Source organism: Chelon labrosus (genome assembly GCF_963514085.1).
Source record: "Chelon labrosus genome assembly, chromosome: 20".
Lineage (NCBI taxonomy): Eukaryota > Metazoa > Chordata > Actinopteri > Mugiliformes > Mugilidae > Chelon > Chelon labrosus.
In genome coordinates, this window is record NC_140353.1 from 11128611 (window position 1) to 11152785 (window position 24175).

Below are 24175 nucleotides of genomic sequence, written 5' to 3' on the forward strand. Positions count from 1 at the left end.
CTCCCTCAGTACAGAAACGAGGGTTTGCTCACATTAACTGCTTCCATAAGATACTTCCACAACATTTCTATTGGATCCAGGGTCAAAACATTAATTTTGTTCTTTAACCATTGTTTTTTGAAGCAACTTGTGTGATTGGGGTCGTCGTCTTGCTGCATAACCAAATTTCTATCAAGACTCAGCTCATGGAAGGATGTGCTCTTATAATTCATTGGTCCTTTGATGATGACAGCCAAAGCTGTCGTGCACTGTTGTTTTTCATTTAAACAAGCAGCCAGAACCATGCAAATGCTTTGAAGGATTTTATTCGACGCTGCAAAGAAAGCATAGAGTCCCCTCTTAGAACAAACCAAAACTCAGGCTCACGTGGTGAAAGGAACCTTGCAGACCCTCTCCCCCCAAGTCCAATATAAATACTTTGCTTGCCAGACAACACTGGCCCAAAACCATGAAAAAAAGTAAAGAAACATCATGCCAACTTAAAAATTTCAAATCACATGTTTTTTTGTTTTTTTTCACAATTCACTTCATACAGCTTTACTCTAATCACCAAAGTTACATATATACAGGTATGGTTGGACCCTAAAGCAAACGCTTCAGAAAAGTAAAATGTTCCCCCCATTGCGTGTAGAAAATGAAAATCTAATTTAAAACATAAATTCTTCATCATGTGTCCATTATCGGAACGAAAACAGAAATAGTTGGAGGCGCTCACGTTTTGTCACTGTGACAAAACATCTACAGAGGTCCTCTAAAACAGTTTTAGAATTTGAGCTGATGACTAAATGAACATTTGCTCTTGAACCCAAACCTGGAAATGCTGTTAAAGAAGTTTAACTCGTTTTTAAATCAAAATATGGCCTGTGTATCTATCAAAAGCATTGTCAAGGGTACGTATTGTGGGCTTTTCTTTTAAATGCTCAACCAGTAAAGTACTGACCTGATAAAGAAATCATTAAAAAATATTCTTATGTGATCAGTAGTTAGAAGTGATGTCCCCAGGACCAGGATTTTTTTTGTCAATTATCTCGGAGTTAGAATCAAACTGTGTAAAAATAAAATAATTTCTACAAAAAAAAAAAAAAAAACCTATCTGGTCAACCTTCAAAATCTGACAATATCCTTATTTATGTACACAACCAGTGCATAACAGGCGTTTCTAGAGACTGAGATAGTACAGGCTTACAATTTTTAGGCTTCCTTGTGCTGATATAATTTGGTTTTGTTTAAAAGGGAACAAAATTGAAAGTATGGCAAGTGAAGAAAAGGCTAAAATAAGATAAAACTAGATAAAGGGGGGGCAGATCAGAAGAAAAATACAGGTGCATCACAAGGCCAGGAGCGGTCTGCGAAGGCCCTTCGGAGGAGGCGGCGGTCGCTGCTCCCCCTTCCAGCCCCGTCAGTCTTGCTTGACGTTGCCCAGCGCTCTGAGGCGCTCGAGGAGAGGGGGGTGGGAATAGTGCCACATGGAGAACAACCAGTCGGCGACGGGGAAACCCAGGTTGTCCTTATTGAGCTTGATGAGAGCAGAGTAGAGCTCAGAGGCTTTGCCCATACCGCGTGCAAAGGCATCTGCCTGGAACTCAAACCTGCGACTCAGGACTGTCAGACAGAAGGACAAGAGCTGCAAAGGAAGAGGGCAATATTTGAGCAACTCAAAACAAAAATAACTGGTTGAGAAAGTTTGTGGGCTCTCGTACTCACCTCATTGTAAGGGGAAAAGATGAACTGGAAGATAATCATCAAGCCTATTAATGTGGGTTGGCTGTCAGTAAAGCCAAAAGCTTCAAACAGCTCTTTACGTCCAATCAGAACAGCAAACAGGGAGAAACACAGGAAGGAATTCATCTGTAGAAAGAAAAGTCGGCAAGTGTTACATGTGCATTATCATAAATAATCAAGGTAACTTCGATGTTTTGGTTTAGACACTGAAAGAAGACACTCGAAGACAGCTATATTAATGTAGAAAATGAAGCACCTGACTGATGACGATATTCTTGACAGTATGGCCAAGCTTCCAGTGGCCAAGCTCGTGGCCCAAGACGGCAAGGATCTCTGGGTTGTTGCATCCCTGTTTCTTGTTCTGCGAAAGTAAGAAAGCAACACCGCAGGATTAAACAAAATCAATCACCTACGGTCACCTAAAACAACCAGCCTGAACATTAATAACTCTGTGTATTAATCAAATGCACGGCTTTGAAACCTTGGGCTTGGCTTTTGCCTCGCTGGACGTCTCGTCGTTCTCTGGCTGCTCGGGCTGCGGCTCCCCAGCTTTGTTGAGCGGTGAGAAGTCTTCCAACAGAGTGTCAAACAGCACAATGCGCTTGTTCTTGAAGAACCCGTAGAAGTACGCATTGCTGTGCGACGATCGTTTGGAGCCTGGAGAACATTGAAGATGAGTTAAGAGTGGTGCGTCTACAAACGGCCTGCTCAACACACACAACTTAAACCTTGACTTAATGACGTCAAAGAACTTACCTTCAACTACATAAACCTTCGTGAGGGGGAAGCTTATGCTCTTGGCCATAGACTCAATCTCTGTCTTTAGCTCTCCTTCTGGCAACGGAGTAAACTTGTCAAACAGTGGAGCAATGTAATCAGCATAGATGGTTACAAGCACCTAAGAACATAGGAGAAGAGAGAATTAACAATCAGCCTTGAACAAAGTATTTATCTCTTTTGATTTATTCACTGGTTACCCAACAAGCTACATGTTCTCTTGTTACATAAATTATTTTTTCCAAGTTCACAGAATGCAGCACTAACCAGAGAAACAGCCAGGGTAAAGAGCCAGGCATAGATGAAGAAGTAGTCTCCACCAATCTTTATGATGTAGAGCAGCAGTGAGGTTACAGGCAGCAGGATGCACTGGGTCACGACAAACTTCTTCACAGCATCTTTCAGGAAGAACCCCAATGTCTAAGAGGAGGACCGGACATTATGTGGAAAGAAGACAACAGATTTCACTGCAAAAAAGGTTTCATCCTCACAGAGAAATGTACAGATAAAACTAAAATTAACGGCGACAATTATTTAACGTGGAGAAACTTCAGCATCATTTGTTCTTTCATCGCTCTGTAGGGTTCCAAAGCCACAACAGCTTCTGAGGCTATGAGGGTAATAGCAACAGATATTACCATAATTAATGTTGGCTGCAAACCATTGTAACCATTAAGACGCCAAGCTAATCGAAGAGTGAGTTTCCCCTCACACAGCCACAAAGAGCCTCTCTAGTCAGAAAGGGAGTGAGTGATGCTCAGCCGGCGTACCTGCTGGTTGAACCCGTGCTTCTCCTCAATGACAAACGTGTTGTACAAACTCCAGGGAAGTCCGGTGAAGGCACTGAAAAGGGTGGCAAGCGTCAGAAACACGAGGGACTGGGTGATCTCGTACTCCGGACTGAATCCAATGCGAGCCGTCACAGAACCGGCGACGCCCCACAGAAAGGGGATCCCACCGAGCAGCAGGATCAACTAAAAGGTTTCGAAGAGCAAGATATTAACATGTGGCATAAACATAAAGAATGACAGAGACTGTGTAAAGACGAACATTAAACAATACTCTTGTTGTTTCTTTCATCGGTCTCATCCTTGTGCATTTAAACTTTCACACCTCTTACCTAAACACATCTTTGGTAATTAGACGTAAACACTGTAAAAGGTTGCCTTACCGTCCCTTCAGTCTCCGAATAGAGTCCAGACCAAAAGCTGAAATTACTTTTGTCCAGCTGATATAGACGTGACTTCTCAAAGGTTTCGGAATCCATAATCTTTCCTAGCTCCTGCGGTACATGTGTTGTCAATTTGTATATCCTCCTCTGGAGAGTGGAAAGAGATGAACACCATGTTAAATTTTAGTTGTGACTACTCATATGGGTAGTAAAATCAGACTCATGAGCTGCAGATATACAAGGTTATATATGTATTTTTAACTCCAGCTTTGTTAACTATCATGCAACAGATATAACATACTCAGTGCTAATTATACTACGGTGCTTTCTACTGATGTGTGCACCAAAAAGCAACTTTAACCCTGTTAATGTGTGTAGCTTCTTCTAAGATGTAGCACATGCACATCACATAAATTTAATACCTATAAAGTCCTAAACAGTCCTGCAGTATGAACAGTGTTGTAACAATATGATCTGTACAAGCAGCTTCATGTTGCATCTCCATGGATACTAGCCATGTGTGTGTGCAGTGCACTGCAGCTGCCTGTATGTGCGCCCTGTTTCAAATGTGGTGTCTGCGCTGTGTCAAAGTACATCTAGAGCCATGGTCTGTCTGTGTCAACATGCATGGCTAAAAAAAAAGTAGATTATGGTTCTTATTTTTCATGTACCATTCTCAGAATTAGTTCTGGTTTCAAGAGGAAGTTAATCCACCCTAAGATACCATGTCAATGTGACTATAGCTAACCAGGCACAACTGATTTTAAAATGTTTTTATGGTTCACAGACAGGTGAAAGGCCATGAACTAGGCCACTGACATTACTAACAAGCAGAATACACATTAATCTAAATTATTCAGACTGCATTAATGTCGCCTAACAGTGCTCCTTGAAATTACACATTTTAAGTTAGCAATAGTTTTTTTTTTTTTCTTAATCAATAAACTTGATTTCTGTTATAAAACGGTGGAGTTTGATTAACTTACCTGTCTGTGAGAAAGGTATGCCTCCCATAGGTAGACCGTCCATGAAAATCCCAACACAGCATAAAATATCTGCTTTTCCACCGGTAGGTCTAATATAATTTCAATCATCTTTGCTCTGTTTTTGGTCTATGTTGTTGTTGGAAGTCGGGCTAGCTCGACAAGATAACGGCAGCCTAACTGGTAGTTTTATGCTAGCGGCTACTTAACTTCCGCTCTTCAAAGAGACAAGACAACTGTTCAAATTTGAATTATGAGGAAACGGTCCTCACGTTGAATCGGCAGCTACAGAAAAATGAAATCTTTGCATCCAGTTTCCATTCCTAGGTCAAAGGCTTCTACAGCTAGTATCATTCCATTCATGCAGTGAGAGTAAGGCGAGATGCGAGCCTGGCGGTGTTGCGTATCAACGAATTCTGACCCCTAAGAAACGTCGGCCATAACTTTGGTTCCGCGCTGGACTATTTTAATTTTGGAACAAATATGCAGCGAAACAAAAAAGTATCTGAATCCTAATTGTTATTAAACAATACCACAAAAAAATGGTGCCGTTTCGAGATGACGAATGGCTTACTCTTCTTTCATAAAATAAAAATAATTTTGTGTTCAAATATCTCATCGCTAAACAGTGGCTAGTTGTGTGAATCTTTACACATTTCACCAACAAAAAAGTGTAAATAAAAAAAAAAAAAAAGTGTGAAGTGTAGGCATAACGTAACATTACTTGCCGTCTAACTTCCTGTTCGATGTGTCTTTGAGCAGTTAGAGGCGACCATAAAAGCAACCTTTGCAAAACACTAGAGGTGTCAGTGAAGCACACAAATAAGCCTCCAGGTGGCGCTAGAGTACTCTCACCTCTACAGAAATTGTGCCACACCCAACTTTTACAAGAACACTAAAAACGTGTAAATATTTCTAGTGAGTGAGTTTCATTAGTTTGCATTGAGGACAGATATTAAAAGATTAGTGGCGTCACCCCTGTGCTGCAGAACTCCATGACTTCATGTCTGATGTGTGTGGAATATGAACATGAACTGATGAAAGTATTCACACTTCCAGAGGGACACATCATAAAGGCTCCTGTTCAGTTGATATTGTGCTTCAGTGCCGAGCAGTCCCTTATTACTAAACAACATTACAGTATAAATTATCACAGACTTAATTGCTGTACAGTGAACTCGGGGCTTTTGGACTGCTGGGGGACCGGGGGGATGAGCATGGACCCATTATGACTTTGCGATAATCCAGATGTGGCGTTGGATTAATGCCTAAGAAACATGTACAAAACCAGGCAACTAATAATAGTATTATTAAAGGTTGACTTTTATACACTTTGCCAATTTTTGCTAATAATGCACAATTAGCTTTTCCAAATATGGAAATTTCTAGATTCCAGGCTGTGGAAATTACACACACAATACTGTGATATACTAAATACTCCTTAGGTTGGATTACAATTGAGCAAAAAGGTCCAAAGTTTTCATTTAAGTGCCACTTTAATAAGATACACCTATAAAAAAGGTAGCCAATCACACAACTCATAAAGTTAAATCTTTGTATTAATTCCCACATTTATTTTATTACAAAGGGTTACATACATGTCTGTCAACATCTGTCCACAGCATCCCAACACTGACTTAATATAAACTGAGGTGAAAAATAACCATATTCCTCGAGAGAAAAGGCCTCGCAATACGCTACTGACCATTTCTAACAATCTGAAAAGCTGTACATTTATCTCATTGAACTACAGTATATACACTGGTGATGAGCCGAGTCTAAAAAACACAGTCAAAACTGGGTTTCATGTGCACTGTTAAACTTGTTTTTAATCTTATGCTAATTTCTACAACTCTTCAGTTTGGCAACTTAATTGAAAAAAAAAAAAACAGCAAACAGAACACCTTCCTTTTTGGGAAACAAAAATACTGATATGTGAGTGGGGATACAAAGAACTTTGCCGTAGCTGTGTTAAAAATGTGATCGGTTAAACTAACTTCCAAGGATCAGTTTGCTGTTGTTGGTGTCTGATGGGAAGAGTTCAGGCAGGGTGGTCGTGCAAACAGGTCGCCCCAGCACCACCACGGGTCTGAGGTACTGAAGCTGCTTGATAGCCAGGTCCCCACACCCAGCCAGAGCTTTGTCCAGGATGGACTTCAAGTTTTGGACTGACGTGAAGTCCCCAGTCATAGCGTGGGGCTTCAGCAGTGGGGAATGAGTGCGTCTGCTGCGGGTATGAGAAACTCCCAGCTGGTTGTTCTCTTTGACGGAACAGCTGCGTCTGATGGGATCTCGCCGTTTCACTGGCGTCTTGTTTTTCTCTTTTGGACTTGTTTCTTGTATGAACTTCAAGAAGGAGGACTCAAAGCCGATAGGCTTATAGGCATCGATGTCAAAAGTGCGTGGAGAGGGGCTACGAGGCTGAGAGTCTTTTACATTTGAAGGCTGTTCGGACTGTTCGTTTTTCCGTTTCAGTGGCGGGCGAAAAGGAGGAGAGGATACTGAAGTAGACCCGTTTAACATTTTACCACCATCTTTGTTGTTTGATGCATCTTGGAAGCCCTCTTCAGTGCTAAAGCGAAGCGAACATGGAGGTGAGAGGTCGACAGTGACTGGGCGAAGAAGAGGCTTGATTTTATCCAAACTTAATCTCTCCTCTTGTTTCTGACTGTTCTGCGTTCCTGCAGCTGAGTCTTCAGTGTGACCACCTGTGCTTGGTTCACCATAAAGCACTTCATCTGCCCCTACAAGGACGCCATTTCTCTCTACAGGTGGCAGCTCCTCCTCTTCCTCCTCTGGGAAACCCAGATCATGATTACCCTCATCCTGTGCCTCTGTGTTTATAGAAAGCAGGCTCATGGGTGCAGGCTGTTCCTCTGTGTTCTCTGGCTCTGACTGGTACTCCATTTTGTGAACCCCATTAGGGGAACATGCTTCTGCAACAGTTGGCCGAGCTGAATTCCTCTGAATAAGTTCCTCTAGCTGCTCGGCGTTGAAAACAAGCTTATCTTCATTCCTAACGATATACTTTCGGCGCATACGGTGCACCCTCATGTAATGACGGTGCAAGCTGTGCATGTATGTGACCACAGAATCACAGTCTTGAACCATGCATGGGTAGGCCACACGCATGGAGCGGTCTTGGCACAGCTGAAGTGCTTCTTCATGAGATCTAAAGACATGTCGATTCATGGAATATCGTTTCTCCCTCATGTTTTCTCCTGACCCTTCTTTCTCCTCGACACCCTTGTCACTCACTTCCTCTGACTGGGCTGCCACTTCAGGTGTCGGACTCGACTCCCCAGCCTCTGTGGCAGGCGAACCATGTTCTTCTTTCTGAGGACTCTGTGGTGCAACTATAAGCTTCTTTTGGCATCCAGTAATTGACTTTTTATGAGTGCTCTGCAGACGTACCACCAGTGAATCGTAGTACTCACAGTGACTATAAAGTGTGTGTTTTTTAAGCGCTTCATTGTGGCTGAACACTCGTTTGCAGCCGTCATATCTGCACCTGATAAGCTCGGGTGGTTGCGAGTGGTAATCACGGGTGTGACGCACCAGGCTGCTCTTCAGGTGGTAGGAGGCGTTACAGTTTGCAAAATGACATTTGTATTGCGGCTGAGGTTCGTCCGAGTTTGGGAGAGGTCTTTTCTTGGCAGGCTCTTTTCTGACTTCTGGTCCTTGTTGCGCCTCAAAATCTTTTTCCAATAAGAGCTGGGAGCGATTGTAATGATGTACTAACTGAAGATGGCGCACAAGGCCTCCCTGGGTTGAAAAAGCTGCATCACAGTTTTTTGCCACACAATGAAACGGTTTACTGAATTTATCCAGTATATAGCAGTGATTACTTTTGGCTACCAAACGTCTTGTCGTTCTGACCTGTTGTGCGTCTTTTTTTTCGCCTTCTTCCTTCTTATCCTCATCTTTCTCTCTACTGTCTGCTTCATCCTCTCCTTCCTCGTCAGATGGGGAATGACTGCGAAAATTCAATCCATTTTCGCTTGTCGTGGTTGAATTTTTGGTCTCATGTTCGTGCTGCATATTCGGGACCTCTTTCTTCCACACTTTCAGACCGTGGTTAGTCAAAAGCTGCGATGTGGCTTCTTTTTTTTCATTGTGCTGCACAGATGTACAGCTTATTTTTTCTACTAAATTCACACTCAGGTTGTGGATGTGAAGATAGTGGGCTCTCAGCACATGTTTCTGTCTGTGACTCTTGGAACAAAGCTGGCACACGTAAGGTTTAAAAGAGGTGGTCTTCAAAGAAGTCAACCTTTTAGCCTGTTCAATGGTACGGCCATGTTTATTGTTATAGTGTCGCAGTAAGCTGTAACTTTGAGCAGTCCTAAAGCCACAACCTTTCATCTCGCAGACATATGGCTTAGCATTGGCTAATAATTCAACACAGCCTCCTTCGATGGTTACTGATGCTTGTTCGGTTTCGTCCTTTATCTTTTCCTCAGGCAACATCACCACAGGTGCTGCCATAATTGCCTCGTGAAGAGACATTTGTGATGTATTAGAGTCTGTGTTAGACTGAGAGGGCTCACTTGGCAAACTCTGAGGCGATGAGGCATTCAGGTCCAGTTTACTCAGCCCAATAAGAATTTCTTTCAGAGCATCACTTTTTGTTTGAAAGTTTAAAGAGTTTGTTTCATTGCTTTTGGGTTGAGTGGGAGCTTTTTTTTCGTTGCCAGCTTCCACAGGTTGTATTGGAGCTGAGAGCTCATTTTTTTCCCTTTCCTCCCCATTTGGGTCATCTTCAGTCTTTATCCCTTTGGACTTGGATCCCTGCTCTTTGTCATGTTTGTGTTCTTTATTCTCCAGCTTAAGATGCTCTGGGTGAGCACATTTCAGGTGTCTTTGGACATCTCTGGCCCTGGAAAAAGTCATACCACACTTCTCAAAACCACAAGTAAACTTACTTCCATCAAAACACACAGCCACCAAGGTCATTGTTGCTTTGGGCTCCTTGCTGTCTGATTCCTGCAAAGTGGAAGCGCAACTCACTGAAGGAGAGTTTACGACATTTCCATCTACACTGCTGTTCGAGTCAAGTGACCTATTAAGCCGGGATGTGGCTTCAGTCTTAAAAAGCTTCCGCTTTGCCTTCCTCTGAGCCTCGAAGTCATCTTCAGAGAAAGTGATATTGTGTGTGGATAAATGCTTTATAAACTCCTTTTTGGATAAGTAGTATTTTCTACATTCAGTGCTAGAGCAGGTGAACGCAGCATCTCTGAAATGCTGCGCTTCATGGTGATATATCTGTCCCAAGTCAGAATATGTGACATAGCAGTCTTTGAGCTCACACTGATAGTTGAGCTGAAAGCCATGAGTCTGTTTGTGGTTGACAAGTTCGTTGGAAGTACTAAACTGCGCACCACAACCTACAACCACACACATGTAAGGCCGATCACCATAGTGAACTCTTCTATGCCTGCGATGGTGGTACGCTGAGACAAGATGACGTCTACAAAAGACACACTTCTCCCGCTTGTCTCTCATCTGATGAAAATATTTCACATTCTCATCACTTTTGTGCTCTGACTTTAAGTGGACATATAAGTACTTGGAATGTTTAAATATCCGAGTACATCCGGTTCCTGGACACGGATACTCATCCCGGTTCTGCAGTTTGAAGTGATGGTCTATGTAATCGAATGTCACATGCTCATCTTCGTCCATGTGCTTCTCCTTCACAGTTTTGGCTTGTTCCACAATGTGATGCAACACATCTGGATCGTGTGTGGATTTGTAATACAGCATTAAGGAAGGGTCTATGGTGATCTCACCCGGCTCAATGTCATCATCCTCCTCCATGGGTCTCTGCACGTCCTCTCTCTGTCCATCGCTTTTGTAAAAAGGTGATTCACTTTGAATGTGTTCTTTGACGTGAGGGACCAGTTCCTTTCGGCTCGTAAAAGTTTCCAAGCAAACAGGGCAGGGGTGGCTGTCATCCTCTGCATGTCTTCTGGAGTGGTGAATGATTTGAGTGTCAGTGACTGACCTCTTACAAATCTGACAGCAGAACCTGTATTTCTTTGTCTCCAATTCTTGGTTGATTTCTGTTTGGTCACTACTACACTGCTTCTCTTTGTCCGGCTCGTGACCATCATCAAGTCCTCCATTTATCCTACCTGGGGGCTCAGATTCTACTTTCACTGCAACTCTGTGTAGTTCATGATGCTTATCCATATCTTCTTTATCTACAGTCTCTTCTTCTTCCCCTTCTGACTCGGGCTTCAACCCGAGAAGGGAGATGCAGTGATACTTGAGAGTTTTCCAGTCCCAGAACTCTGGGTCAAAAGGCCAGTATGCTTTTAGTGCTAGTAGCAACTCGCAGCGTAGCGAGTTGGGAATAACCTCGTTTTCCTGGTCATACTTTTGGTCTGGGCGTAAGTAGAGCTCCTCAAGACAGCCGAAGACCTCTTGGTTGGGGCCAAGCAGGAACTCGGTGAGCTGGCAGGCACGCAACACTTCAAGGTCGTCTGGAAGAAGGCAGGACATGGTCTTGCAGACAGAGATCCTCATTTCTGAGTCATCCTGTTTCGGAAGTTGAAGGGCTTTGACGCAAAGTTCTACTGAGGCTGGTATCCCATGTTCTTCAGTCTAAGAAAAGATAGTTATATGTTACCATACCATACCAAACAGTGCTGCAAAAGTCAAAACAGGTCCAATTGGTTTTGCTATTTTAAGTAACGTACATTTACATGAAAAACAAATTTTATTAAAGACAGCCTAATTTACATTCAACCACACATATGCATCTCTGCTGGACAGACCACAAACCTGATTTCAATCTGGCTTTGTTTTCTCAGGCTATATGCAAATAAGAGGCCAGACCGCTTTAATTCCAAAGCAAATAGTAATGTACCTAAAGGTATTAGCGCCAAAAATGGTATAAATATACATCTTCTCCATCAAAAAGTTATAGTACAACTGTTTACACTCACCTCTGCCTGAATCACACGGACTAGGTAAACCAAATGGTGGACCGTTTTGGCAATGGCACCAAGCTGAAGGCATCGTTCCAGAAGAGACACCAATGAGGGATCAAGCCTCCTCTGAAGCTTGCTCCACAACAGAGTCAACTCCCTTTGAACAAAAAGGACAAGGATGATTACACACTCAAGAGTTGGCCCTCTGAATAACACAATAACTAAAATAATATAATAACTATTTGATCAAAGATGTTTCAGAACAATCACTATTGACATGTACATTACAACCCAAACAGAGCCTACTCACCAGGAGCAGTAAAGACTCTGCTGTTGTAGCTGCTGTGTCAGGAAGGTTGTGCACAGGATGAAGGCTGTATTCTCCTCCCCCTCCGTCTCCAAATTACATGTGATCTCCAATATATCTTTACAATCCAGTCTGGATATCTATCAAGGAAAAAATGCAATAGCAACTGCTAAGTAACCCATACAATAGACAATATATCTCTGGTCATTTCTAAACATAGATAAACGAAACCAAACGTGGATTAATAATTTACTTCTCCAGTGAAATATGAACTATTTGATCAGATGAAGAAATTAAACCTAATTAATGTATATATGTACGCCCTTCAGGAAGCAGTCACATGCTTACAATCTGAATTCTGATTCACATTTTTCCCTTATCGCAAAACTGTGTTAACAGGATTATAAATTATTTAGAAAAGTTTTGGGAACCTTTATGGCAGTAAAAGGTCAGATAATTGTCTGAAGCTACAGCTCCGTAAAGGTTTTCAACTTCATACCACAATACATGACACTACAGAGGAGGTAGATTTAAATTTAAAGTAAAGTTTAGATATGTTGCAAAAAAGAGAATGAGTTTCCATTCATGTTTTGGGAGTTAATAACCATGGTTGTTGCTGTAATAAACAGTGGGAAAAGTCGAGGTTGTGAAAACAAACAGTTATATGGCCAAAACAAACTCAAACTTTATCAAATTTCGCCGTTTCCCTAAACTTTTGCTGATGTGATCAAAAATGTGCTAAAGAAAATATTTCTAGTGCCTGGGAATCACGCAGGGCAATATCAGCACATGCCTCCGCAACAAAAAACACAACCTCTGTACTCTTATTATTTGTTCTTCTATAGGTTTGTGCTTTTATTCATTTACAATTTTATTTTTCAGTCAAATAATGCACAGCAAGACCCTATTTTGTCAATGTGTGCACAGCCTGACACATCTTTTCTTTACAGTGGTGCTCTTCTTTTGTTGGCCTTTTTCCACATAGCTCTATATTGAGAGGAAAGGCATGTTCTGTCATGAGTTCATGCAGAGAGAAAAATTCGATTGGATTTGACTGATTCTTGAGAATTTTTTGTATAAAAAGATGTTCAGATAGTCCAGAAGTATAGAGAGATTTAAGACATCAAACCTATCCTGTGGATTTGCAGTGTTAAACCAAGCCAAACCCTGTACACCAGATTATCACATATTCACTGACTGAGTTAAAAATAATAATTACTATGTTATAGTTTGTCTGCCTTAATCTGCATTCTTATTAGCAATTTATTTAAAGAAGGAGTGTATAACGGTATGCAGTTTGATATAGAGTATTTAATGTATAACACATTAAAATAAACCGAATATATGCCACAAAGAACACTTTTGTCTTGAGCAAGCTGAAGGTCTTCCAAGACAAAAACAAAGCTCAATTTGCATGTGAATTTGGGGCTCTATTTTTGGAGACAGTACAGATAACTTTATAAATAGATGCTTTTTGTTTTTTTAATATTTGTCATCATGCAAATATGTCCCCATTTTGTTATTAATCAGCCAGTATCACTTATATATTGTCTGAAGAGAGAGAGAGAGAAATGCTGTGTGATTGAATACTTCAACTGTAAGACCAGAGGCGGTCTGATCTGTTCTCTGACAGCACTTCATGATGGCCTGCTGTGAACCCTCAGCAATTCTTGTCAGTACCATCTGTTTCCTACAATTGAAACGCCCTGACCGCCATGATTATTTCAGAGTGTGTCACACCAAATTTATTTCACAATTCACTTATTTCACCTTTAAGAACTCCTTCAGGTCGGTTTAACAAAACAAAACAGGAGGCACTAAATGAATGCACTAAAAGACAACTAAAAGAGTAGTGAAAGAATTTCATGCCCATTCAAAAAAAAAAAAAGTGCTGTAATACCTCCATTATGGCTTCTTCATTGGGCAGCAGGTGACAAAGCAAAGAGACGAATGTTTGACGAAACGTGGCTTGGTTGGAAATGAAGCTGCATTCTGTGCAAGATTTAGCCAACACCACAGCCTTGGCAAGTTCGCCCATCTTCTCCAGATGTTTCACCCGCATCTCCATGAAGCCCTCGCCCTCCAAGCTGATGTATGCATCAACTAAAGACAGAATTTAAACGACATCAGAGTAGCACACCAAGTTAAACACACAGTAGCAACAAGCCCATGACCTGGAAAAAAAGAATTTGATCCCAACCTTCTTCTGGGTTTGTGGGCTGGCCGGTGAGGAGAGAAGCAAGAACTGGATTGCTCCACGCCCCTCCCTCTCCTGTGATCTGGAGTAAAGCTTGGAGGTCTGTGCTTCCAAACTGTAACAAGGTGTCATGGGCAATCTGCAATAAAGACACTAAAATTAACTCTATTGCAATAAATAAAACAAACACCTTCTTGAAAGGCTAGGATATTAACTGCTAAAGGCCTGCTAAAAGAAAAACCTTATTTGAAATGACATCAAAAAAATAAAACAAATATAAACCACTGTGTTTAATATGTTCCAAGGCACAATCTAAAGAAGATAAGAAAAAATGGCAGCACTTTTTAAAAACCTATATTAAATCTAATAGCAGCTGTAGTGTGGTAAAAGGTTCCCGTAGCTTTTTATAGCTTATCAGTTATACTATAGACACTTCGGTGCCCATTTGCCACAACAAAGAAAGTTGACAGCCACACAAACCAACCCGCGAGACACAATTCTCACACGGTTCTTCAGTGAAATATACTCTCTTACTGAAATCGCATTGTATATTTTCTTGATAAAAACAGAAAAGGAAATGCGAACTTCACATAAACATTGCACGGCAAGGCAAACAAATCACTGAACAATCAGTTGCCAATTTATTGGGGACACCAGTGAATGAAAGCATTCTAATGTCCTGCACTAAACCCTAGATTAATTAAGGTTATGGTGTTCAGCGTTTGTTTAAAATAACAGGGAGAGCTGTTGTTTCATTTTGGAGGCTGTGGTTTGTAGCACTATTGAATTGTTTTGTGTTCTGCTGACACATGTTTATATTATTTTGGCAACCTGACTTTAGTCAGTGTGCCAGGCTGAATCACAGAAACACTTTTGTGTTGAAATCAGTATAGATTAAGATCACCACAAGTTACATCTTCCAAAACGATCATACAGTTGAGTGATCACCTGTCTCACGCTGTTTCAACACGAACTGAACATTATAACAGTCATGAAGAGATAGTTAGAGTTAGTGCAGGACTGCAGGGCATTTTCACAAGTGTACCTAATGTTTTGGTCAGTGCATAGTGAATGTGCGTATACTACACTGTGTAATATGACATGACAGAGAAGAACAAAGACACTGTAATCGCTGTTTGAGGTTTTGAACCGGAACAGACGTGCTGCAGTCCAAACCACATTACGCCAGTGTGAAATGTGAGTGTTTATTAACCACACACAGCAGCAATGTAGCATAATGTCTGGTTTTTGTGTACAGATCATCAGACAACACCTTAAAGTGAAAGAAAAACAGGGTCTTGGTTTGGTGGACTACATCCCTCTGCTGACACAAACAAGGCAGAAGTGTTGTCATATAAAAATGACACTGATTCATTGTGATTCTTTATTGGATGCACAATTGGATTGGATACTTTATGCCTGATATGTACTTATACACCTGTGCATCGGTACACACCTGACCACCACTGGAGAGTTACAGACTGACTGAACCAGGGGCTAATAAAAACATAACATTGCTGTCTGCAGCATTGTTATCAGAAGGCCTTTAATGAGGCCAACACAACAGATTTTTGTTATAGCTGAAGCAATCATTGACTTTAGCAGTCTCAAATGTACATTTCCCTGCATTGTCAATCAAGAACCTGTTTTAAAATGTTCTCTACCTGAACAGAGTGGTGGAACTGAACCCAGGCTTCATATGGGATTTCATTCTCAGGCACTGACAGCAACAGTTCAAAACAGCTCCTGCAAGAAAGAGAAACAAGATGACGATTTCATTGAACTATGATCACACCCTAGCACAGCAGCACAATCCAATCCAAACTACTGTCAAAAGGACGTCACTTTGACCTCCTTTGTTTAATTCCTTTGAGAAGATGAAGGCGGGTTTGGAATTCTTCATCCCTGCGCAAAGGATGGGAACTCGGATACTTCCTGAAACAAAACGGTCCTCTCACTTCACCTAAAGGTGTCAAGAATAAACACTGCTTTGACATGTAATACGATTAAACGCAAATTATGGGATCAATTAATAACCTGTTGGTCATCCTGCTGTGGAAAGAAATATGAAACACTTTAACTCTCACATTAAATAGATCAGATCAAAAATATCACTTGAATTAAACATATCAAATCTTTGTTCTCACCTATCTCTCTCTCTCTCAAACACACTCTCACTTCCCTCTTTGCTCTCTCACGCTGATAAGAGCAAATGCACAATCCTTAACAACACAGTTCTCCACATTTGAATAAGTGATCTGTATAAATTTATGTCCACTAACAAAACCATGACTTTGAGTTTCTGCCAATACCATCTTTTTCCGTCTCTTCAACAACTAACCAGTCTATAACACATTTATACATTTTTAACTCTTTTTTATTATTCTCCTGTAGGTGTTTAATCAAGCTGGTGGAGGTCACTGAAGTATCTGAAACACTCACATTGCATGAATATAATATCAAGTCAATTAGTGACACTGACAACTATAGTATAGTAATTTAAATCGTACTGAATGATCAAATTATACTTTAAAAGATTAATTTTATTTAAATCATGTGCCATTTTAGAGGCTACAACATCTAAGATATTCCTGAAATTTAAATTTGATTTGAAGAAAAGAAAGTTTTATGACCATTACTTAGTTTTAATCATTTTCTGCCTCAGGTAACAACTCCATGTCGAGTAAGGCGAAGTTTCATTTATAGTTGTGTAACAAGACGTTGAGCTTTCAAGATTAGTCAACAGGGTTAGAAACGATACAACTTAAATGAAATGAACCAAGAACCTGCAGAGGCACATCACAATGGCAGCGCTTCAGTCCGTCTCAAAGAGATCCCCAATCAGCTGACCAGCACCTATTGGACCTTTGCTGTTGCCAGGCAACCACCGCATCCCAGGAAGCGTACCTTGCAGTTGAGATTGTGAGCGAAGCCGGCACCAAACAACACCTCCGGGTCCAATGTTGATGTTGGGTAATACCCCGACTCCCTTAACATTCATTTTTAGAGCGGTTTTAATTAGGTCCCCATAGCATTTTTGGAATCTAACACTAAAATCATATCCTCGTTTTCACCAAACCAAGCAGTTTCCATCCACTTTCCCCAAACAGCCATTCCCTTATCTGTTTGTCTCTGATATTATTATTACATTCCATGAAACATTTGTCAGAAATAAATAACGTGTTATGTCAGGTGACCTAGAATTTTTTTGACTCTAACCCCTTAATCCTTGAATCCAACATTTGTACCAAATTTTGAGAAATTCACAAGAATGGACAAAATATAAGGCCTCTGGCTACTGTTGTCCAGCATTTAGGTACAACTCTGAAGCAAAATTCTGCAACTGACTTAAAGATGCATTAGTAATTTGTTTAAAAGGAAGCTAATAAAACAGTTACCATACTTTTACAATAAACAGCTCTGCTCGATGTGTTGTCGCTCAGCCTTAAATAGGAAGCCTAGTTATATCCGAGTGATAAACACAACTGTCAATCAACTGCTGTAGAGCAGTGTTACACAATCATCTGTCATTAATCTGTAATTTGTTTTAGTATATCTGACAGTGTAGTGAACATGAAATAATAAAACAGCCTGCAGCTAAAGTCTCCTTAACAGACAGGAGACACACACAAAAACTAGCAATGCTGTTTACGTGTTAAGACAAAATAAGTAAACGCAATGCAGAAGTGGAATCTAAAAAAATTAAGTCGAACTCTAAAGACAGCAGAGTGGAGAAAAGAGCACTGGGTCATGTGTGCCTCACGCACAGAGCTACTTAAATGAAGCTGCAGCATATGGAGACTGAAGATACAGGTTTTAGTCAGATTGCACTGTGCTCCTGTCAGGGTTGTGGACAGAGTCACCGCTGATAAATAGTTATTATTGCCACTTGCAAAAAACGATTAGCTTTGGTGTCTTCAGTTGCGCTGATCAGTACTAGCGTGCTGAATGTGAAATGGCATCAGTCTGGAGGAAATGTCTAAATTAAGACAATATCAGGTAAAATTGTGGGCTTGTGTTGGAAGGCTACGAAGGACTTAAAAGTAATTAAGGGAGACTGAATGTCATTATATCACCATAAAGTGAAGTAATAGGAAGTCACTGAAGAGAGGAAACCACACCAAATAGTGGAGTTACTTCGCTGATATGGAAATGGTTTGGTTTTGCAATATCTGACACAACTGACATAGTAAAGGCTTGTTAAAACCAAATGAAGCATTACAACAAACCTGTGGCAGCACCTCAAACTAAAGCGGCGAATGTTTGTCTTCATGAGATTCTGATGAAAGTGTCCGACCAAGACCCACAATTAAAAAAAACAGCAAAACTGAAGCTATATAAGCAAAGTTTTATTGGATAAATAGAGTTATATTATAGAAGCACTGGCATTTTTATATTAGAGAAAAATAGGTGGTACTCATTTACAATGTTTATAAAGGCGCTGAAAATAATGCATCGCAAGTGTGAAGCATTGGATTGCAAACATAAGCTGAAAAAGTGTTGTTGAACTCAGCAGCAACAGATCTCCGGACCAGCAGCACCATGCAGCCTGACATGATTTTACTTACAAGGACTCTAAGTGATGCTGCTCTGATGTTATTGTTCTGCTCAGCAGCGTCACGTCAAACAACTACACACTGTGGTCTAAGAGAGCATACTGGAGAAAATTTTCATAAACAAAAATTCAAATGTTGGCTGTTTTCATTGTGAATGTCTCTCCACTCGTTGCCAAGCAATACACTGATATTACATGTTCCAATAAGTTTTCATAAAGAAAAACATTTTTGAATCATGATTTGTCTTGAGAGTTTTCATTTATCTTGTGTCATATCATCCAACTCTAAAATGACCAATAAAGTGTTTCTCAAGATAAGCCAAGAACAGGATGTTCCACATTTAAATAAGAACATGAAAGAAAAGAATCCGCTGTATAAACACACTGACTTGCCAGTTCATTAGGAACATGAAAACGAAACGAACCCATTCATGTGCAACAAACCTGCACCAAATCCCCCTTCACGACCGTTAAGATTCATTTTCACTATTGTATCAAATGAACTGGTAAGTGAGTCTCATACTGTATATTTTTACTGAAATATTTTTCAGTACTCACAAAGCTAGTCTCTTCAAAACAAGGGCCACTCTGTCGGACTCTGCAGTCAGGTGGGATCGGGCTGCGGCAAAGCAGTTAATGGATAGACAGTAGACCTCTAGAAGAGGCAGACCATGCTCCATGGAGTTCCTGCTCCCAGCATAGTGCATTAGTGCCTGTAAATAACAAGATGTCAAAAAATTAAGATAAAGCAGTTAAGAGTGTCAACATAGTCAAAATATGAACAAGATAGAAGATCAAGCAGGTGACATTTGGCTGGATGTACAGGGGTTTTCCACCAGTGGGAGACATCAGCCTCTACCTGACTGATCCCAGCTGACACTGTCTGGTGTGACAGGTGTTCCTGATTGGGCCTGAGGGGACTTGACTGTAAAACATATGGGAATCCTAAATCTGCACTAAAAACTGACTTATTGTCACACTTTAATATACATGTTGATGAGCCAAAACAACGCTGTCATCTAAATGCGTGTGTGTGTTGGTTTCACTCACTTTAAATAAACTAATGTTAGTGACAACCTCAAAATAAACCAGAAACAGAAAACAAGTAGGGTCTCTTATTCGTCCATTAAATATAATGGACAAGAAAGTATGTAAATACAGACAAGTCAGCATCTAACCAAGTTAGTCACCTGTACATGGGTGTCAGGCATACAAGTTAAATGAGGGTAGTACTATCAACATCCCAGGAGTCTCATTTGCCAGAGAGCAAAAACACTGCTGGGTGGTTTTTCAGTCCACAGTGGCGCAAAATTAATTCCCCTCTGCCTAAATATACAGCCTCCTCTCCAAGGAAGCCAAGAATGAAGTTTTGACTCCTGAGACCTACATCAGTGAACTAATTACACCTGGACTACTTCCGATTTCAAAATGAGAGACACACAATCATTTCTCTAAAACATACTGGAAATTACTATAGTTTATATTTTATAAGTAGCTGCGTGCCTATGTGGAGTCTAAATTAGACTTCCTTCCCATGTATGTGCAGAGGCTGCTTCATAGCTTGAAACTGTTTATTTAAATGGGGTATACTAAACGTTCCTCCGCAGCTTGAAGATGTTTATTCAAATAGGGCATCTTTAAAAGCCATTGACTTTTAAGTACAAAATAATCCTCCTATTATCGCTGTCCCTCCTCTACAGCTAAACACAAAAGGGTTATTTCAAACTAAAGACCACTACCCGTAAGAGAAATGATTACCGTCCGAGACCAACGGAGACCATTAACCGCAGCCCCTGTCTAAATACGGGACTAATGAATAACTCTCCTCTGCCATCCACTTTGGCTGCTAACCACCTTTCACTAGAAAGCCCTAGTGTGATAACTAGATTGGAGTTTCTCCAACGAGCGGAGTCTGCAAAGTAAAAGCCAAAGGAATTCCCCATAATGTTTTTACTAAATAGAAATGCTATGTTTGTAATTTGGATTGCACTTTATACTATAATAAATCCAGTAATTATTATGTTTGATTGGGTTGAAGCAGATGCACAGCAGAGCTGAGCACAGTAACAAAACCACTTTGCTGCGCAGGTTATGACAATACCACCAAATATAGGAAATGCACTATTTAATAGGTAAAGGAATCAGCGTGCCTCTTTAAGATGACAAAAAAAAAAAATGTATTATTGTTGTTGCATTACGCCCCAACTAGCTGGAAAATGTGCATAAACATACCGCGGTGATGCCCCGCCCCACATACATGCAGCTCTGCATGATTTGCAAACAGTGGCAATGTCATGTGCATGCAAACATTTGTTGTAGACTTCCTGCTTTGCCAGCGTGTTCAGATTTAGAATAAAAATAGGGCTAAATCAGAGCTGTATCAATGAATTCAACCTGACAGTTTTAACTTGAGCTGACACACACAGGCAACATATCTGTCAATGCAATTAGCCCAGTGTTGGGAGAGATGTTTTGGCCGTGCAATAAAATGCAGATAGGAAGAAAATATATATATATGCTGTGCAATTTCTTACTGGTTTTCATGCCTCGTTTAAATTTGACCTGGTGGATAGCAGGCTAACAGCCGTTGCAAATTAATTTAGCTCACGGGCTGCTAGAGGAAAAAAAAAAAAAAAAAAAACAATTCTGGTTTAGCTAACGTCAGGCTAATTGTAGCTTCGATGTTGTATGTACACATTACCTGACAGAAGTTGTCGCAGTACTCCGTGGAAGATGCTACAGATATCTCTTGTTGCCTGAGTACGTCGTCGAAAGCTCTCAGCGTGGCCAGCAGGGTTTCCATTGCAACCAGAGTGTCCTCGGCCGTGTCCAGGGCCCGGTCGCTCCATTCGTACTCTGGTTCGACATTATTCTCCGCCATCTTCGCTCTCCGCCACGGCGCGTATGCAGTGCAGTCTGACGCCGCCTTCACTTGCTGTCGGAATATTTAAAGCTGTCAGTAGAACAGCCTCTTTTTTTTTTTTTTTTCCCCCCCTCTATCTCTGTTTACTATTATGTTTCGCCCTGAACTCTTTACACATGTTTCACAACTTTAACCACAGTCACAGGCTTTATTTTGGCATTTCAATAAAGGCTGATACGATCTATGACAGATAACTGCTCAACTTGGGTGACATTGAAAATGGTAACTTACAAAAAGCACAGGAAGGTAACATGGCACGTTAGCTCAAGCATACCTGAATACTTTTTAATAGGAAGCATAAAAATAAAAACTGAACACAAATATGCAATTTATTTTGAACATATACAAAGCACAGGAGGTTTTTCACTTAAATATGCAATTTTTACTCAAATTATTCTATTATATTGTAGAATTTGAAGCAGCAGGGAAACATAAATACTAAAAACGTAATTATATATGTTTGTACGCTATTTCATCATTAATAATATAATTTAATTGTTATTTCTTTGCAATATTACCCTACCAGCCTTTGTAAAAACTGATATTTGGCGCCCTCTTTGTTTGAGCAGGTGTATTTAACAACTCCACTCTTGACCCGGAAGTAGATGTTATTCCTCTCGGCCGCACGTGGAAAAGGTAAGCAAAGTCTGAAATCACATCTGCGAAGGTTTCTAGAAACTGTTTTACTGAACGATCTAGGTTTTATCGATCAGTTGTTGTTGTTGTTGTTGTTGTTTTATCCAGCAGAGCTATACATTGGTGACCGTGACACAAAATAGACAGTTCGGTTTTAAAGCTTCGTCATGTAAAATTTGGACGATCTGTACTGCTGTTGACAAACAGAAGCGCAGGTTTTAGTCGAAATTCATTGGAATCTACTGCTAGTCATTAACCTGATATAAACTATTACTTTGTAGATGTTTGTTTATTCTGTATTGATCTCTGCGGCAGACTAACAAGTCTCGTTTGACCCAGTCTTGTAGGGTCTACCATGGGGAAGTCTAAACAAACAGGAAATCACAAGAGTGACAAGAAGAAGAACATTGCAAAGACATGGAAGACGAAACGCAGGACCAAAGACTTGGACCAGATCCACACAGACATGAAGCCCGAGACGGCAACCAAACTGCTGCATCAGGAGGTGGACTATGATGTGACAGGATGCGCACAACACTACTGCTTGCACTGCGCGTAGGTGTCGCACCTATTCACACATCTGACGGTTCCTGTCTGGAATCAGGCTTTCTGAGAAGTGGTTTGCAAATATAACCATCACACTGCACAACCTGCAGCAGATGCTCTGACAGTGATAGTGGCACTTACACTCAATTTCCAAAACATTAGGTACACTAGTGAAAACGCAATTCATTCTATTATAACAGACCGGTCAGATTGCATTCACTTTTCCACTAGTGTCCAGTGAGCATATCAGGAGGTTATATGAGCATTAATTTATTTTCTCTGTTAATTAAATTACAAACATTAAATATATTGCATTAACTGTCACATTAGACCAAAAAAAATTGTTGTGATTTTAGTGTCTACTTCTGACACCTGATGTCACTAGCCATTTAAATGTTTTGGTCTCTCTCACAACTGTAGAGGGTGGACTAAACTAAATTTAGTAAGAAAAGTTTGCAAAGCAGTAATGTATTTAGACTTTTTTGGAACCACTGAAATTGTTTCACCTCTGCTGTCTACTTAATCATGTACTTCTATTTTTATCTTGCAGGAGATATTTTGTGGATATGAGATCCTTGAAAGAGCACTTCAAAACTAAAGTGCACAAAAGACGGTAAGGCCCAACTATCCCAACAGGCACATAGTCACATATTTTGACTGACAGTTCTTTGTCCTAAATCCGGTGAGTTTCACACCTTATCTCTCTGTCTCCCTCCAGGTTGAAGCAGCTCAGAGAGGAGCCCTACACCCAGGCAGAGGCAGAGAGAGCAGCAGGCATGGGCTCCTACGTCCCTGCGAAAACAGTTGAAGTGAAGACACAGCCAATAGAAGAGGAAATGGAGTGAGCATGGGTTAAATTGAACCACGATGGACTGATTTAACAATATGGATTATTGTGTATATTTATTGTCGTCACAAAGTCAAGAAGCGTTGGTAAATGGTTTCTGTGACAGATGATGTCATTTCTTCAGCCAGCTGTGAAATGGATCTGGTTGTTTTACTTTGATCTGCAGACTCAGAAAGGCTTTTCACTATAATCTAATCGTAGCATACGCATATCTGTGTAGTGATTCCATAAAACTGTGTGGAATAATATTGAATTACATGCTGAAGTGGATTCAGAGGCATGTATGAGGTTAGAGGGATGTTCTTCAACCTTAAATAAAGAAATGGCACAGATATGTTTCTGTAAAATAATGACTTTTCCTTATTTTGTTGTTCTTTTGTGAATTTTTACAGAGAAATTATTTGACATAAATACACTTTTGGTAAGCCATTAACACTTTGGTCATCACATATTGAATAAGATTCACTGTACAGGCCTAAAAGGTAGGTGGTAACCCAGAGTGTGCTTTAGCTGGAGGCTTTGGTCCATGTACCTGTGTTGGCAACATTCAATTCAATTAAAGATTTTAGATTA

The 24175-nt window shown here is 40.6% G+C and overlaps 3 protein-coding genes across 3 annotated transcripts; 1 reads left to right on the forward strand and 2 right to left on the reverse strand.

The window, feature by feature from the left end:
* Positions 1-289: 289 nt before the first annotated feature.
* On the reverse strand, positions 290-5077 carry zmpste24 (zinc metallopeptidase, STE24 homolog). Its single transcript, XM_084569731.1, has 9 exons — positions 4657-5077; positions 3671-3817; positions 3270-3473; positions 2767-2919; positions 2479-2620; positions 2204-2379; positions 1979-2083; positions 1705-1848; positions 290-1624 (listed from the first exon to the last, which is right to left on the reverse strand). Exons 1-9 carry the CDS (start codon positions 4762-4764, stop codon positions 1400-1402), a joined length of 1404 nt encoding a protein of 467 aa, XP_084425857.1. The 5' UTR covers positions 4765-5077; the 3' UTR covers positions 290-1399.
* Positions 5078-6107: 1030 nt separating this feature from the next.
* On the reverse strand, positions 6108-21540 carry rlf (RLF zinc finger). The gene is made up of 8 exons (XM_084568960.1): positions 21352-21540; positions 19209-19363; positions 15760-15841; positions 14099-14234; positions 13799-14001; positions 11902-12038; positions 11607-11748; positions 6108-11262 (listed from the first exon to the last, which is right to left on the reverse strand). Exons 1-8 carry the CDS (start codon positions 21529-21531, stop codon positions 6646-6648), a joined length of 5652 nt encoding a protein of 1883 aa, XP_084425086.1. The 5' UTR covers positions 21532-21540; the 3' UTR covers positions 6108-6645.
* A 647-nt stretch (positions 21541-22187) lies between these two features.
* Positions 22188-23952, forward strand: znf593 (zinc finger protein 593). The gene is made up of 4 exons (XM_084569864.1): positions 22188-22209; positions 22549-22764; positions 23306-23368; positions 23474-23952. Exons 2-4 carry the CDS (start codon positions 22565-22567, stop codon positions 23598-23600), a joined length of 390 nt encoding a protein of 129 aa, XP_084425990.1. The 5' UTR covers positions 22188-22209; positions 22549-22564; the 3' UTR covers positions 23601-23952.
* Positions 23953-24175: the final 223 nt, after the last annotated feature.